At 40.2% G+C, this 17,200-nt stretch overlaps 1 protein-coding gene across 8 annotated transcripts in view; it reads right to left on the minus strand.

The window, feature by feature from the left end:
• Nucleotides 1–17,200, minus strand: part of enox2 (ecto-NOX disulfide-thiol exchanger 2) — a 163,445-nt gene that overhangs the window by 80,834 nt on the left and 65,411 nt on the right. For 7 of the 8 annotated variants that reach the window (XM_035161740.2, XM_035161739.2, XM_035161737.2 and 4 more), the window contains one exon: nt 6,790–6,936. The exons of the other annotated variant lie outside the window; for it this stretch is intronic. Coding sequence is in view for 4 of the 7 variants with exons in the window: in XM_035161737.2 (XP_035017628.1) it covers nt 6,790–6,936 (147 nt within the window). In the remaining 3 variants the exon portion in view is untranslated. The remainder of the gene's footprint in view (nt 1–6,789; nt 6,937–17,200) is intronic. 8 annotated transcript variants of the gene reach the window in all.

The following is a 17,200-nucleotide window of genomic DNA, read 5'->3' on the forward strand; positions in this document are numbered from 1 at the left end:
TTCTCCTTTCATTTTCCCCTTTTCATGCGAATCTGACCGAGCCAATTAGCATCTCAGACCTCGTGGCTTCCGATTACATAACAACTTTTGAAGGCAAAGTAGAAAAACAAAATTATTATGACTAAAACCAAAGTTACTCACCAGAAGCGGTGCGGATAAAAATAAATGCGTATTAGTGAAGTTGAGGCTACTGGCTTTCAAGAGTAGCTTACGCACAGTTTGAACTTCATGGGCCCTGAAAGACTTTGACGTATAATTACACAGTTTAATGGAAATCTGTCCCAGTGCCATGGTTTGATGGTGGTTAAGCAGAGTCAGCCCCCCCAAAAGGGAAGCTGAAGCATCTTGACTACCCCTGGTGGCTGGCTGCCACATGTGCCAAAATAAAAAATCTAAACACACATTAAATCCATTTTTCTCTCAGATGGTTTCTGTCATTTTAGATAGTTCTTATCCCACAGACTTTAATTCAAATGTTAGTTTTTCTGGTAGGTTTGGTTTTAATTTGTCCTTGCTATAAAAACAGGGAGTAAAAATATTGTGATTGACTTCTGAGTCTGACTCACGATTTGGGTGAGCAAGTGTATCGGCTGGACCTCAACGCCGCCTCCAGGATCATTACTGTGCAAACTCTGGCTCCAACTGACGGCAAAAGATAGCGACACCCTATGTGGGATATTTCAGCTTCATTTTTCTACAGTGAGGGAAGTGGAGACACGTCATCCGATAGTTACACTCTTAACACACAAGTCCACACTAATTTCCCCAACAATGTGAAGTAGGTCTCTTCTCTCTCTCTCTCTCTCTCTCTCTCTCTCTCTCTCTCTCAGCAGAAGCCTATTACAGAAATGTTGCTGCTCCCTAACTGCTCACCGATGTCACCATGTATCCTTATTTCCCTTTGCTCATTGGCATTAACCTTTCTCCTTCAGAATCAATAGCATTGTATTTAACACCTCTGTCATGGCTCCCACTAAAGGTTAATGCACAACAGATTGGATTGGTGAGAGTGCAATTCTTCTATTTTGCTAAAGCTGCAGCTATGAACGGCCCTTTGTGTTGAATGCAATTAATTGATTTTCATCACAAAAACATGAGAGTGATGCAACTTATTATTCCTGGCATTAAATACGCGTCGGATGAATCCATGCACTTTTCCTAAGGTTTGAAAATGTGCCTCGGTCAAACATCTTGTTACAAGGGTACACGAAACCTATTTAGCCAAAGGCCAAGCGTTCTCCTTCAAAGAGCAATTCCACATAAACAAAGTTATTTGCAACTGCAGAGACACAAACGGTTTCCAGAGGAAGTCTCTATCTGACTGATGCTTGTCCCGGTGTCCATATGTCTTGTCTAATGTAACTGTATTCCTTCTAGCTGCTGACACCCTTTCATTTATTTTTGGATTTATTATAGCAGATCTATTTCTGGTTAATGTTTGTTCTATTACTGACCCACGGTGGACTGTACGGGCTGCAAGATGTTAGTTAAAAAGGAGCTGCAGGCACAGTCCTGTGTGCGGTGAGTGAAAACAACCCAATGCCAGAGTTGACTGGACCTTTGCTTTTCACAGCTGTGGGACCTCTTCACTCGAGGACCTTAAAAATCACAGTTAGCATTAAATACTAAAATGTTTTGCAGTTCCCTGTATTTAATCCTACTTGTCTTTCTTTTAATTCAAAATGTTTTTATGACGGCTTTTAAATTCTGCTGCATCTCCGATTATTTGTTTCAAACTGCTTCACGGATAAAGAGCATTATTAGTATTGCATCAACATAACAGATGTGAGGTAGTAAAACCCAGCTTGTGCAGGTTCTAAATGACGTCTATAATCATTGAAAGAGTGGAAATGCTGCTCCACTAAAAAATAGGCTAGATTTCAAAATATCCTTCTCTTCGCCACCTGCAGCTTTAATGCAGCAGGACTTGAGGGGAAATGGGCATCTCTGGCTGTGTTATAAAACAGATTAAAATATCACAATAAGGAAAATCCTTGCAGTGTGGCTGCTGCCCCAAGGCAACACTATCTATGGATTTTTTTTAAAAGACACACACACACACACACACACACACACACACACACACACACACACACACACACACACACACACACACACACACACACACACACACACACACACACACACACACACACACACACACACAAAGGACAAGACCTCATCTCCAACTGAAGAGTGAATAAGTTTGTTAAAAAACGGTGGAATTTGATAGTGAAGAAAATAGTCAAATAATAAACTATTCAGTGCCTCAATTTTATTGGGATGCAAAACTGTTATTTTTTCATTTGCTTGGGAAAAATACATAAACTTAGTTTCCAACCGATTTAATTTCCCTGGAGGCATTTCATGGGCATTTAAATAAAAATATCAAGTTAATTGCATGTGAATTGAGTGGATGATATGAGCAGCATCTATTTTGAGGCAGAGTGAACAGAATATCAGTTAAATGAATAATTAACACTCTGTCTAACTGGTTACTGTAAGAGCTCTTAATTATGTTTGTTGTCTGGTCTTGGTGTGGTGCTCTAATGATTATTGTAAATTATCTATTAGCAGGGTGGCATTTATTCTTGAAGAACTTGAATTCCTCACCGGCAAAATCAGACCGTCTGTTTTCTGGTTGACTCCTTAAGTTCCAAATCAATTATTGAAAGGAAATCAGAAGTGTAACGTTAAAGCTAAGTGAACATGTTGCTCAGGATGTTAACACAAATGGAATATAGATTAACATGTGTAAAGACGACTGTAATGAGAGAAATCATTAGGGTCCATAAACAAGACTCGATCAACACAACGTGTGATGAGTTTGTGCTCCATCAGAGAACTCGAAAACCCGACTGTGACGGGAGACGATCAGTATCAGACCCTGATAAGAGAATAAATCTCCAGCTGAGCTTGAATTTATACCCTGTTGCTGGAATTTAAAACCCAAGGTTCAACCCAGCCAAATGCAGTAACTGACGGCACGGCTCAGGCTTTGATATCTGACATTTGATTTGTTAGTTAGTTAAGCGTAATGGTGCCATGGCGAATAAAAAAATGCTGATTGTGCAGCAGCATCTCCTACTCACAACGGATCCATCCATCCATTATCTATACAGCTTATCCTGTAATGGTCACAAGGAGACTGGAGCCAATCCCAGCTGATGAGGGGTGGGGAACATCCTGGACAGGTTGCTTTTCTATAAGGGCCAGAATATAGAGACAAACAGCCATTCACTCTTGCTTTCCTACGGTCAGTTAACCTAACTCCAGTCTGCATGTCTTTGGAATGTGGAAGTAAACCGGAGTACCTGGACAAAAGCCAGGCAGGGAGACCCCGGCCGAATCTTCTTGCTTTGAGACGACAGAGCCAAACACCGCTGTCTCAGGATATAAGATAAAATTGAATTTACCTAGATGTCACTACAGTTATATATATGTAGCCTCTGTGGTTCCACATCAGACAGTAAAAAAGTGTAAATGCAGTAACTGTGGTGAATATAATTAGGTGTCTAGTGTTTTAATTGTGCTGCTCATGGGTGAAATCTCACCCCGAGCAATAAACCTGTGAGCATCTATGTCAAGAGTCTCTTTAACCTCGTGCATCAAATATACAGCTGAACACGGCTGTTGGAGTAAACCCAGTGTGAGTGGGTTGAGAAGGACAACTTGTTTTTTTTCCTGAAACCAATACCAATATCCAATCATGTCCATGTCCTCCGTCCAGACAGAATGCCAGGTGACATGTAAATGATGAGTGAAAATTCATGGTGGAGCTGTGTAAACAAAAATAGTTGACATGCAGTCCATTAGTTGGAGTGCAAACGTCTCATCACAGCAGAATTTATTTATACATAAAAATAAAGAATCTTTAAAAGGCACTTTCACATTATACAAGAGGCTATTTCAACTTCCTGCATTATTTAATACTTGAGGAACAAAGTTTGCCCAAGTCACTGATAAAAATAACTCGCTGCCGAGTGACAGTCTGTGATGATACAGAGAGAAAACGTGATTGTCTGTCCACCAGTGGCACAAACTATATTTACACTTTGCTCATGCTTCTTCACCTTAAGGCTTTCTGACAGGCTTTTATCTGAGAACACAAACCCACATGTTCCAGTTCTCAATGTTACAACTGTGGCTCCAAATGCTTTTTTTTCTGAGTTTTGAATGTCTTTGCTTCTCCTCATGTTGTGTAGATAAGACAACAGAAGGACACATTACACAGTATCTGTTCCTGTCGGTAGAAACCTGCGTGACTGTACCCACGGTGTGGTTTTGCATTACGGTGATGATATTATGACAGTGGGACGCTCGGCTTTCAAGGCTGTCGGGGGAAATCTGACGAGCGAGATCGCATTGCTCACATTCAAATTAGAATCTAACACTCAAAAAACTGAGTGTCTCACGACATTTACACACTCTCTTTTCATATATCTGCATAAATTAAGAGGAGGGGTCCATTTATTGATGATTAAACTGCATAAAGACATGGTTTTAATGGGAATGTGTACTGGTTTCTTCAGGTTGTGTGTAGTCTTGTTATTGTGGTGCTAGCAAGTATCTTAAGCAGTGGTGGATTGTTAATGCGGGGGCGCTGGGCCAAATGAGAGCGAATGTGGGTCCTTAAAGTTTTGGCAACCACTGGACCTGAGGCTGCTCTCTAATTGGTTGTTGCAGATTTCCCATGAGCCCCAGACACTCCCACTTTTATCTATAGCAAATAGGTATTGTTTTTTTATTTATATTTTAATGTGATTGGTCGACCCTGCTCTTGATATGAGAAACAGAGTTGACTGACTGGATGTGGTGTAGGTAAAGTCTTTTACTGCTTCCCCCCCCTTTGCTGTTTCAATGTGTCGGCACGGAGGAACTGTGGACAACGACGGGGGTGCGAGACCTAAAACATCCCTCTGAAAAATGCAGACGACATTAAAGTTGCCACAGTCACTTAGACACAATGAGGCTACATTTTTGCAGTGGGCTTAGCATTGCTCAGCAGATTGTGTGTTGTGTTGTTTTTGATGAGTCGTGTTGTTTTTGATGAGTCTAGCTTCATAATGTTTGCCCCCCCCCATACATTTTATTACCAGGCGCCACTGATCTCAAGGTCTGTTTAAAGTGAGTCTTTTAGGGTTAGTCATCCCTAAAAGTGCTTCGCAAAACCCTGTTTAACTAGGGGAGTTACTGATGGCTTGAGTAATTTGTATTACTGCTTACAGAGGAAATATATTTCTGGAAATTACTGAAAATTTGTCAAAAGATCCGCAAACATCGACTGAAGAAACAGGCTGTGATCTAAATCATCTTTCAAGCAGCTGATGTCGCAGATAAAAAGGAAAAGAAGACGCTCTGAAAAATGCAAACTTTTACAGACAGAGTGAGCGCTGCACTGATCCACAAGCTACACTGATGTGGGATTCACAATGTATCAGGCTCGACTAATATTTCAACCTTTATTGGAGATTCCTTCTCTGTATGATGACTTGATCCTAGAGATCACTTGTGTGGACATTTGTGAATTTCTCCTCCCTCAGCCGACTGCGACTCAAGTTTAATAATCATTGAAGAGAAAATGCTCTTAAAGACTCTCATTCACTGAATTAAGAAAATAAATTAAACTCGATCAGAAACGTGAACTCGTCCGTGTGAAGATGTGAAGAAAAGATGGATAGTAGATTAGGGCTGTGTTAATGTGGAGTATTAATCCAGTCCAATTAGCATTGCCAAGAAAGGAGAGAACATGGAACAACACCTCTCCGTCTTAAGGGCCCTCTTCTTTCTATTACTTACCAAGCGATTAATTAGTCAGTACTTCTTTAATTCTTTAATGAGAAAGTCCTTCTTTAATTTGACACATTACTAGGCAACGCATTGCTAAATCAAATTAATGTTTAATTATGCGCACTCACATAAACGCTTGTGACCACCGACACTCTTCTCTCTCTGTGTGTGACAGGTCAGTGTAAGTGTGTGTGTATGTGGGTGAGAAAGCTGAAGGGGTGTTGCGGTTGTGACTGACAGGTGGTGTTGGCACGGTAACAGACAGTCAGACACATAATCTCAGCGGTGCAGTTTCCTCCTGCAGCAGCCTGACCTCCAAACCTGAGCCAGAGCCTCAGGACGAAGCAGGCTAATCAAAAACAACAAAGACTCAACTCAGCCTCTTTTTTCTTTTCCACACCGTTACCCACTCGGAGGATTACGCAACAATTCCCATCACAGTTGTTTGATGCTGGTTGATGAAGGGGGAGACTCAAGGTAGGAAATCTAGCTGTCGTAGCAAAGCTCGGCAGACGCCTGCATTTAAAATTCAACATGGCTGAAGGCAAAATGCTGGTGATGTGAGACCATAGCGTAATCCTGCTCCTCTGGGTCAATACTGAATATAAAGATAGACGACATGGCTGCTCTCCAAAAATCAAGCCAAAGCATCTTTATCGCCCCCCTGGTGGCTGGCTGCAGTATAGGTCATAAACCCAGCCTCCTCCATGTAAGTGGATGGGACATGACAAAACAAATTTTTCCGATAATTTTGGTTTTAATGAGTTATTTAACGCTATAAAAACTGGGTTCATCAGCTGAGACTGTGTCTTGGTGGGACCACAATACCAAGGCCCCATCCCCGGATCAGGCTCCAGCTCTAAATGCGCAAGGTGGCAGCGTTTGTATCCAGGATGTTTTTGCCTTAATTTTAGGATAGTGGGAGGAAGTGGAGAGACATCGTCCATCTTTATATAGAGTCTATGATCAATACGTGTTTGTGGTAGCTGTTGTCCATACCTGGAGGCAGGATGGTTCTCTTTCTCTTTTTGCTATTCTCAGCTGTGTTTTCCAGAGAAGGACACTCCGTCACCAGTGGCCCGCTGGAACCGTTGAAGTGGAGAGGGTCGTTGTTGCTTGATGGATCAAAGGGCAGAGCGTTGAGTCCTGGAGGACACAGATAACACACACACAGAGCCGCCACGTTACAGGAAATAAAGCAACGGCTCCAGACCAGAGGGGAAAACACTGTGAAACATGAAGGAGAGAATACAACAAGTCCAGATTCACTTGCTTTTCATGTTGGCTTCATGAAGACACACAACAAGGAAAAAAGCTTTAATTTAATTCAACCACACAAGCAATATTCAATAGAAGCAATAATCAGGATTGAAAATTACTTTATTAGGTTATTTGTTGATATTATTTTGTATACATTTGTTTTTTTCTTCTTCGTCCAACATCATACTTCTGGAAGTGTTTTTTTTTTTTACCATCTTCTGTCCATATCATAAATTATTGGTTAGTAAGGAAATAATTTGCAAATTAATCTCTAAAGAGACAATATTTTTGAAAACCTTTAAAGAGAAAGTAGATACTTGGAACCTAAGTTGAAAATTATTATTTTTTGTACCTGAATATTCTCAAAGGAGAGACTGACTTCTGGACTTTTACACAGTCACACGCACGATTCCCTTCTCTTCCTATTAAGGTCATTTTAACAAGCCCAAGAACTAACAATAACAAAATAATATAAAATATGGTGCAGACAAATGTTATGAATCTGAACAGACGCAGTGAACTCTGACGACTTTGATGCTCCATCCCAAAATAGCACTTCTTCAAAAGCAGCATCTCATCCTCATTTGATCATTGATGTAAAAGTAGTTTGACACAGCAAGAAAGATTCAAGCTCAGATATTCTGTATAATGGGGCCAATTTATCCGACAGTTCAGTGGAAGCAAAGTTTCCTCAGCAGTTATATTATTCTCACTGTTATTCCCACAATCACAGAATCAACAGTCATGTCCTCGATATAACACTTAAATCCATAAGAGATGAAAACGTAAACAATATGCCGATTGCTCCCGAGTCCAAATATGTGGAAAACAACTTAACTTGTGTTTTCTACTTAATTACACCAGCCATTCCGCCGCCCTTTAAGAGTTGTGTATTTTCTTTATAATTCAGAGCAGGTTCCTGGAGAGGCTCTGTCTACATTCATGAAAAATTCATGACACTTCTTTGTGCTCAGATTGGTTTTTCCCTCCATGGCACAACAGATCAGAAGAGCCGCATTATGGCGGCTCATTCAGGAGTCTGAAGGACCCTCATCGGTTAGTATCAAAACTCGGACGTCTCACTTCAAAATCAACAACATGATTATTTGGCATCTGATCAATCTGATCTTTAAAAGCAGATGTTCGGATACTGAATATTTTCACTGAGGACTGTGCCTGCGCATGTTAATGTTTTCATGTCAGACAGGAACCAATGAGGTTATGGATTTCTGTGTCAACTGGGTCTTCACCTTTCATGAATTCAATCAATCAGCAGGAAGACTGATTAGTAACTTAATAGAGGCCGACATTTCCAGCTATTTCCATGCTAATACATTTTCGTCCTTACGAACACGCCTGAAAACACACATCACGTGACCATTCACCTACTCTTACAAACAGGAAGCAGACTATACTTTACTTTGTTGGTTGCTTAGTTACGGACAATACTACAATTGAGAAACAACAATAGTGAAAGGTGAGGGATTTCTTATCAGAGATAAACAATGAAGTGGAGCTGATACTGACAGTGGGTGTTGGCTACACTTCGCATTCACCACTGCTAGTCGACTCGTGACTGATAAGAAGAAGCTGTGTCTGTCCGTCCAGACAACAACGATTACCTCGGAGTATTCAAACTTAAACAGGATCAGCAGCAAACGTTCCCGTTTTAGTTGCTTGAAAACTTTGGAGTAGTGCGGACAGCAGGCACGTAGCAACGGTTATGTATTTTTAAACTAAAACATAGAGGTGTGCATGTAGCCTCCGACAGTCACACAAAGAAAGTAAAAGAAAAGAAAAAGATAAAAACTTAAAACTAAGAAATGCCACTTTGAAAGAGGAAGCAAAAACTATTTCTGTCAAAGAATTATATTACGGTGTTCTAAGTGCAAATACTGGCTTTACTTCAAATCATTACTCCTGTCAATCAAAACAACACACTGTGGGAAATAGGGCCTAAATATACATCAAACCTGTGTGTGAGAGATGTGTTAGATAAATGCAGTGGGGACAGTGTATGTGCTACAGTCAGTCCCAATAGCTCTAAACTCACATTCTCTAACTGGATTCCTGCTCAGCATCCATCAGTCACACTTCTCCACAGATGACTGCCACTATTCGAGAAAGTGAAATGCATCCATTCACTCTATCACTGTCACCAGCAACCGGCTGCAGTTTTTATATAAAGAGGCAGACTTTCCGTCATGAGAGTTCCCATGAAGAAAAGCCAAGACAGACCATGGAAAAAGTGAAGCGGCCCAGCAAACAGCTGACAGGGAAATACCACTTGACCTCACCAGTTAATGCGTTACTTTACAAGACCCAAAAAACTTTAAATTTTCCTCAGAGTGGTGCATTTATCCAAAAATATACCAAAACCTTTTCTCCTAAGCAGACATTAAGAAAAGAACAAGACTTAAAAAAGTGTGGTGTAAAGGTCACTGCTGCAACAGACAAAGGAGGAAGCAAGAAAAAAGAAATGTATTGCACTAAAAACGTGTCATTTGAAAACTGTGGCAGCAACATGACTGACTGCATCCTGTGCATTTTTTGTAAGATACCTTATCTGGCTCTTGAATGATAGCATCACTACACTGTGAAAAGCATTCTGTGGATTCAGCCTCAATGAAACAGCTTTTGGCTGCACATAGTTATTTTTTCCTTTTTTTTTCAGAAGCTTACTTCTCTGGATTTGAGCTTAGGAACTGTTGTCAGTGTTCAGAGCCAGTAATCACACAGTTGTGGCCCGGAGCAGAAATATCTGTTGGCGTAAAAACGAAGGGTGGGAACAGAGCTCAGCGTGGAAGAGAGTGTGTGTGTGTGCAAACCTGTGTATTAAGAATGTCTTTGCTGGGTCATTGCCCCCGTCTACTGTGCCACTCATATGTCCATAGGCTGATGGATTGCATGTTTAGGTTTCAACATCTGGCCAGAGGGAGGAGTGATGTGAGTGAGTATCACTCCCCAGGGGAGGAGGAAAACAAATACCAGGAGGCTGGGTGGAGACGGGCGGAGGCAGTGGGAAGAGGGACTCCAGAGTGAATGGAGGGAGTGTCCGGTGTGTTGTTAGTGTCAAAACCTGCACGCACAATAACTAGGGATGTGGACGTGATACAAGAATACAGACCTGCATCTGTGAGCAGAAAAACATCCACATGAGGGAGAATTTCTCTTCTTTGTGCAAAACGGCCGTCCCACGTCCACGGGGTGGTGATGAGCGCGAGTTTAACCCCCCCTAAACTTGCTCCAAATGGACTATTGACTTTGATTGGTCACCTATTGACCATGAGCTTTGATTGGCTATTTGGTTTGATCACCGTCTATCACTCTCTTTTTCGTCCGGTCCAATCCAATTAGTGGTGAAACAACCTCCTAACTATAATTTCATTTTAGAAATCCATTAGAGCATTTTTCCTTTGGACTCAAAACTATTTCCTCTAGTCGGAGTTTCAACAATATCTATTTTACAGGTAGAAATGGCGCAACGTTGATTGTACCTTATAAATTGAAGGCATCTAAAACGCTATAAGTGCCTGTTTCAATATTTAACAGCTAGGCTGAATTATATATACTGCCGATATATGCACTTCAAGTTTTAAAAGTCACCTTGGTAAGTGAGCAAGTGTTAAGCAGTTGCGAGCATTAGGGAAGCAAGTTGAGCTCACGTTCGTCACAGCCTCGTGCTCATGGGACCAGAGTTGTGCGCACGGAGCAGAAATTCTCCCTCCCAAGGATACCTTTCCACTCGCGGATACTGTTTCATGCACTCGTATCGTGTGCACGCGCCTGGTTTTACTGTCTGCGGGTTTGGAGACTAATTAAAGGCTATAGAAATGAAATTGCTCGGAAGTGGCCGACAAACTTTAGGCTCTTTGGCCTCAGGATGGGATACAAGAAATATCACAAATGAAACTGACCTGATCTTACATCAAGGATGCATTAACAGCATGGCCCATTGCTGGTATAGTGAGCCAGGAAAAGACGGGACCATTAGAATATACAATGAAACTCAGTGGGTCATTAAAACACCATTTAACCGCCTCGAATGTGAAACCAACTGGAGCATTTAGACCAAATAGAATGTGGGGAAAAGTGTGCAGCTTATTATGTCACCGTATTACAATCAAGACTGGTTAATAACACACTTAATCAACAACAAATCTATGCGAGTGGATGCGCCTCGTTGTTTATAAAGATAATGAATGATTCTGTGTTTTGAGTAAAAAACAAATAATGTGAAACAGAAGATGAAAAACATTAGTGTTTACTACAAAACTGTTAATTTGATAGGCAGAAAATTAATCCTGCAACAGTTTTTAGTTAAATTAATTGTTTAAGTCCTTTCTTTTTACACACACATTGCCAAAACAATTAATTAGTTTATTATGTAAATATTTGCAATTTTCCATTGTCCTTTATGAAACTAAACTTATTATCATTTTGTTTTGGATGCCTGGTCAAGCATAACAAGCAATTTAAAAATATTAGACTTTGGGCTCAGGGGAAATTGGGCTCAGGGGTGTTTTTCATTATTTTGTGAAGTTTTATGGACAAAATGATTAATCTAGAAATATAACCGGCAGATTAATCAATAATGAAATCAATCCCTATTTGTTGCCCTAATATGTTTGAACAAGGTACATTTTAGTATAGCCTAAGGCATACAATAACAACTTTGAGATACAGTGCCCCTGCTACAGAAACACAATATTTTCCAGTGAGTGGTGGTGAATTAATATGAAAGTCTAAAGATTCCCATACAACAAAAATAAGTTCTTTCTTTATTCAACTGCAGGGATGAAACCCACAGAAGTCTGGGTCAGTTTCACTAATTACAGAGCACAGTGGTTATAAAGTTTTGCTGCAACACTGAATCATCATGAGATATGAGCATCATTAAATAATGAGGTTGTTGTTTGTTTTTTAACTAGTGACTTCAAAACAGAGCAGAAGCTGTGGGAATCAAACCTGTGAGGTAGAGATCATGGCTTTAAGCTGCAATGAGTCTCTCCCTAACACGTTTGTGTAATTCTCCACTAGTCTTTAATCTAACTTTTATCAGCTAATAAGCCCAGTGGTACAATATGCATAATGCAGAGCAGAAGGAAGTGTGCATCAGCATAACAGTGTGAGTAAGTGCTAAAGTGGGGGGATGGCCTCAGCAGTGGTCTATTAATCTAAGATAGCACTGAGAAGCATATAGGGGCCATGTAGACCAGTGCACATTCATTCATCTCAATCAGGCAAAGGCCCAGATGGTGGCACACAACATTAACACACAACCTCAGAAGTAAATTTGCTTCTCTGATTATTCCACTTCATTACTGAACCATTTCTGTCTGTCAGCAAACTGACTCCCTGCTCCACTGGCTTGTATCATCAAACGAGCGAGGTGGCTGAGCATGTTCACCTATCAGGAAAAATTTAAAGGGAGTTCATACCATCAACTTCTGTAATGCCAAACACCGAAAATGTCACAGGGAGGTAGTATTGTGTGAAGGGTGATTCTCCAAGCTACACATGTTCCCATCTGTCTAGAAACATGGACGTGAAAAAAGTGAAACAATGACGCCATGTGCAGCAAAAGGAAATCGTTGGAAGATTAAAGTAAAATGTAAATACTGTTAGTGCTGCATGATGCCGGATAATATGAGAATCACGATTTTCTTGCTTATAAATGAGATGATGATTCTCTGTCAGGATTTCTAATAAGTCTTTATTGCACTAATTAACCTGATCCACAAGGAAACACACCCAACATAAGGTGATGCCTGATATACTATACTAAAAAGAGAGTGGTGCTGATTCCATCTTAGAATGCAGAAGCACCATGAATCAACTTCCCTCTCGTGTCTTCTCTAATTTACAAAACCTTCTTATTTTTCTGTGCATTTCTGCCCAGTAGATGATTACAGAGGTACCTCTCCTAAAAGGGGTTTCTGACTGCATTAATGACATGTCTCTGGTTTGACACCACTTTTCTCTTCTCATTCTCTGGTGTCTCTCACTCACTCTGTTCATTTTACTTTAGTGCAACTTCCTGCTTCTCTGCATCAAATGGTGTAATGTTGCATTATCATTTGTTGGGGGAGGAAGTGGGAGTGTTTGCTTTCAAGCATCTGATGTCCCTAACGAAAATGTGACAGGATAACTGTCATTTAGAGATCAAATCTCAAAGAAAAAGAATGCAGCCCTAGTTAGCATGTTACAAATGTATATACAAGTATTTATTTAAAAGATACTACATGCACCAATACACACAAACATGAAATTTACTTCAGAAATGCCAGTTCTTTTGTGCAAGGTCATGAGCTCACAATTGGATCTACCTGACTGAATTAATGCAGGAAAACATTATTCATGGCTCACCCAGATTTAGCTCAGCAGACAGAAAAGGGGAAAATTCCCAAGACATTGCCCTATGATGAACAGGAAGCCCGCCAGACTTTACTCATATAAACTAGAGCTTCCTTCTCTTCAAACATTAGACCAACAACAGACATTGGTGATTAGTACAGATACATGACTAACAGTCTAAGTGTAAACAGACAAACAGCTGGGAGTAGAAAACGCACATCATTTGAAAAAACTGCCTTTTATGACAGTGTATAATCACAGAAAACACTGAGGTAATAATGAGTGTACATTATTCTCTCTTTCAAAACAGAAAGTAACTCCAACTAAGGTCCATCCCAACTTCTTAAAGTCCAGAGTCTCCTTCACAAAATAGTTGTTTTATCCAACCATTCTCATCACATTGTAAAGATTACAGCAGTAACGCACAAATCACATTTGAAAGGAAGGAACTAGTGAATGTTGACATTATTGCTTGATTGAAGGTTATTGAGTTTATGTTGAAGACATTTAAGACAAAATGGAAACACTTAGGAAAAACCTGGTTTGCTTGGAAAGGGCATACACAGTTTTCTAATGATGCATTGCAGATCATAAATTAAAGTGAACATTCAGAATCCTACTTCTTTGCTATTACTGCAAAGTTGGCTGCTTTGGGTGCAGCTAAGTGAAGTCATGTGCTATAACTCTGGGCCTGTTGGATGACAGCGGGAAAGTCAACATGCAGGGTCCCAAATTAGCCTTCTAGCCTGAAAGGTTGATGAAATGAAGTCCTCACAAGACCTCCAATAGGTCTCACTAAAAGGATCAGTCAAACAATAAATGAAATATTGTTCTATTCATAGCCAGTGTCCCATTAGAACAACAGAACATAATCTGGCTCAGGACTTCAGGCAGGAGCTTTAGAGCTAAACGCTTCTAAAAAAGGTAGCTGACTGAAGTTATGAGTGCCCTCAGCAGATGTATAAACAAGGTGTCAGAACGATGTGGCTTAACAGTGGATGGCAAAGAATGCCAAGCAGCTTCGGCATTCTCATGAGAGTATTAGCCAAGCTTTTCACTTCCTGTATTTATAGCAAAGACAAAGAGCAGTTAAAACAACAAGTGGAGGACCTTCTTTGGTTCAGCAGCAGGATCCTGCAGGCTTTGCTCATTTGAACAAATAGCCGTAATGGTTGAGAGCATGCTACTTCGTTTCTGATCGTATCATTTGATGAAGACAAAGCAAACCTTAATAAAGCTACAAACTGGTGTAAACACAAGCCGCATGTGTTTTTATTGCTATCAAAGAGTTTTTCAGGTGGTGTCACTAACAAGTTCGCAATTTCTGGACTTCACATCTGAAGCCCAACATTTTCTCGTTCAATCTTCTTCAATTCTTTGTACAGGATTCAAGTTAATGAACACTTCTTCTCTGTAGGTCTTTATAAATCATCTTGCTCTCGATCTGTACTGACAGATTTAAGCAAAGTACAACAAAACATCTGCTTTCATTAAAAGACAGAAGCTTCAGCCTCTATCCCCACTTAGATTGTGAGAAAAGGAACTCCACATTACCTCTACCCATGGGAGGTGTGAAGGAAATGATGCAGGGTGAAGGAATAAAGTTTTTTCTGGTTGACAGATGGTGACTGGACCGGACGTATCAGGCAGATGAGGCGCACAGAAAGTTAACAGTTGTATTGCCATCTCCAAATCTGAGCTCTAATATAATCTCCTCGGGTCACTGTGGCCACAAACAAATCTCACAGAGATATGTTATCTATCTGGCTTCCTATCTCAACATGGGGTCCTATACGAATACAGAAAAGGCGACTGTAATATAACACAAGTATGTGATGAATATAGATAATCTTCTTTTGACTAAAACATCAGAATTCCATAATAGGAGGTGTAAAAAGATGCTACTGTTAGGTTTAGCTTCAAAATAACATGCACCTGACAGATGAAGATATTGGAACCACAATTATATAAAGTATGCAACTACTTTGTTATAGATTTAGCAATTTAATTTCTTAAATTGCTCATGTTCCCTAATACAGAGCCTTTTGGTATCTCTTTGAGTCCATTGTCAGTTTTTTATGAACATTATATTTACATATTGTCGATAATGAGCAGCCCTGTAGGCTGAGCTCTTTTTCTGGCACCTGGTTAAACTTTGTGATTTTAATGTAATAATTCCATTAACCCGGAATAAAGCAGTCTTTGTTTTGTTTGGCGATGTAGCAGGCGTTATCAGTAAATAGAATTCAGAGTATTGGCAGGTGAAGTTGCACTGGGATCACAGAAAAATGAAGTGTAAAACAGTGGAGCGATAAATATTCATCAACAACAATCATGCCAAAAATATTAATTCAAAAGATGATCATATTAAAAGACTGATCAAATGTTTGTTTCATATTTTTCATTATGCCTGAGAAAAAGCTGTTTAAAAGTATTGCACAAAAATATCAAATTTTTCCAAACCATTAGTGTGGGTTATCACAGTCAAACCAGTAATGCAGAGAAAATATGCAGGATATGCATTGTTTTGCATCTTTAAGCAAATGTCAGAGACACCAATCAGGGTTAATATCATGATAAGTATGTAGAAGAAATTATGTTTTTAGGGTTGGGAGTTTGGTAAAGGTTAATCTATTCCCTGTTGTTGTGATGACATTTTAAAACGTTGATAACATTGGAATAGCTCATTGTGCATTTCCAAACTTCCCCAATGCTCTGCATGTGATATATACTCAACCAATGCATCGGCATATGGAGCCGGAGCACAGAGTGACACAGAAAGGGCAAACCGAAAATGCAAAGGGATAATAATGTGGAAGTAGGGCAATTCATTATTGTTTTCCGCTCCTGGGTTTGTCAATATCTCCAGTTTTCACTTCGGCTGCGCTGCCAACACAATCTCAGGTTAATATGCACATTGAAGAGCACCCGCTCACCATAATCACGCCGTAGCTGTTCGTAAACATAAGTAACGAGGAAGAAATCCCCCCTCAGACCCCCATCTGCCATTCCTCCGCGCCCCAGGGGAATTCACTGAAGGTTAATTTATTTAAATCTTCCATCCACTCATCTCTATTTCATTAAACTGACTAAGAATCTTTGGTTTGCATTATAATCCGCTTTGTTCTGTCAAACACACGTGCCCTTTCTGCAATGCAGTGTGTGAATGAGTGTGTGTGTGTGTGTGTGTTTGTTAACAAGACAACACAGCATTGGATAAGGTCATGTAAGCTTACACATACATGAGCAATGTCTTTTAGAGTAATGCATAATGTTGGACTAATCAGTCTATGCGACGCTCATGGTGGGAGGCTATAAAGTGAAAATGTTGGTTCCTCACAAGATAGCATCTCTTTTCTTCTGTCCTCGAGGCTTTAAACTGTCTACGCTCTCACCATCTGTCCCTTCCTCTGAAAGAAGGGACACTTTAATGCATAAAGTGTGTGGTCAGATCAAGACATCACCAATTAGGCTGTGGTACAAAGGATAATTTGGCTATATAGGAGACCCCTGCATCATAATTACAGCATTGCATTCCTTACAATTGGCAGTAACACGCTTATGGTAATGACTTTGGAAATGCTAAAACTTCCCTTAAATTGTGGGTGAGGCTATTATCAGTCTGTTCGAAAAACATACAGCCTATACCAATGTGTTTGTGTTCCAGAGTTATGGCTAATGAGAGGCTCCCTGGCTCCAACTTACTCCGACAACAGTACACGGAGAGGCCTGTCTGTGTCTGAGAATGGCCGTGAACAGCTGTGAATAGTTACCTCTAAAGCTCACTTGGCTC

The sequence above is a fragment of the Hippoglossus stenolepis genome, chromosome 7 (assembly GCF_022539355.2).
Source record: "Hippoglossus stenolepis isolate QCI-W04-F060 chromosome 7, HSTE1.2, whole genome shotgun sequence".
Classification (NCBI taxonomy): domain Eukaryota; kingdom Metazoa; phylum Chordata; class Actinopteri; order Pleuronectiformes; family Pleuronectidae; genus Hippoglossus; species Hippoglossus stenolepis.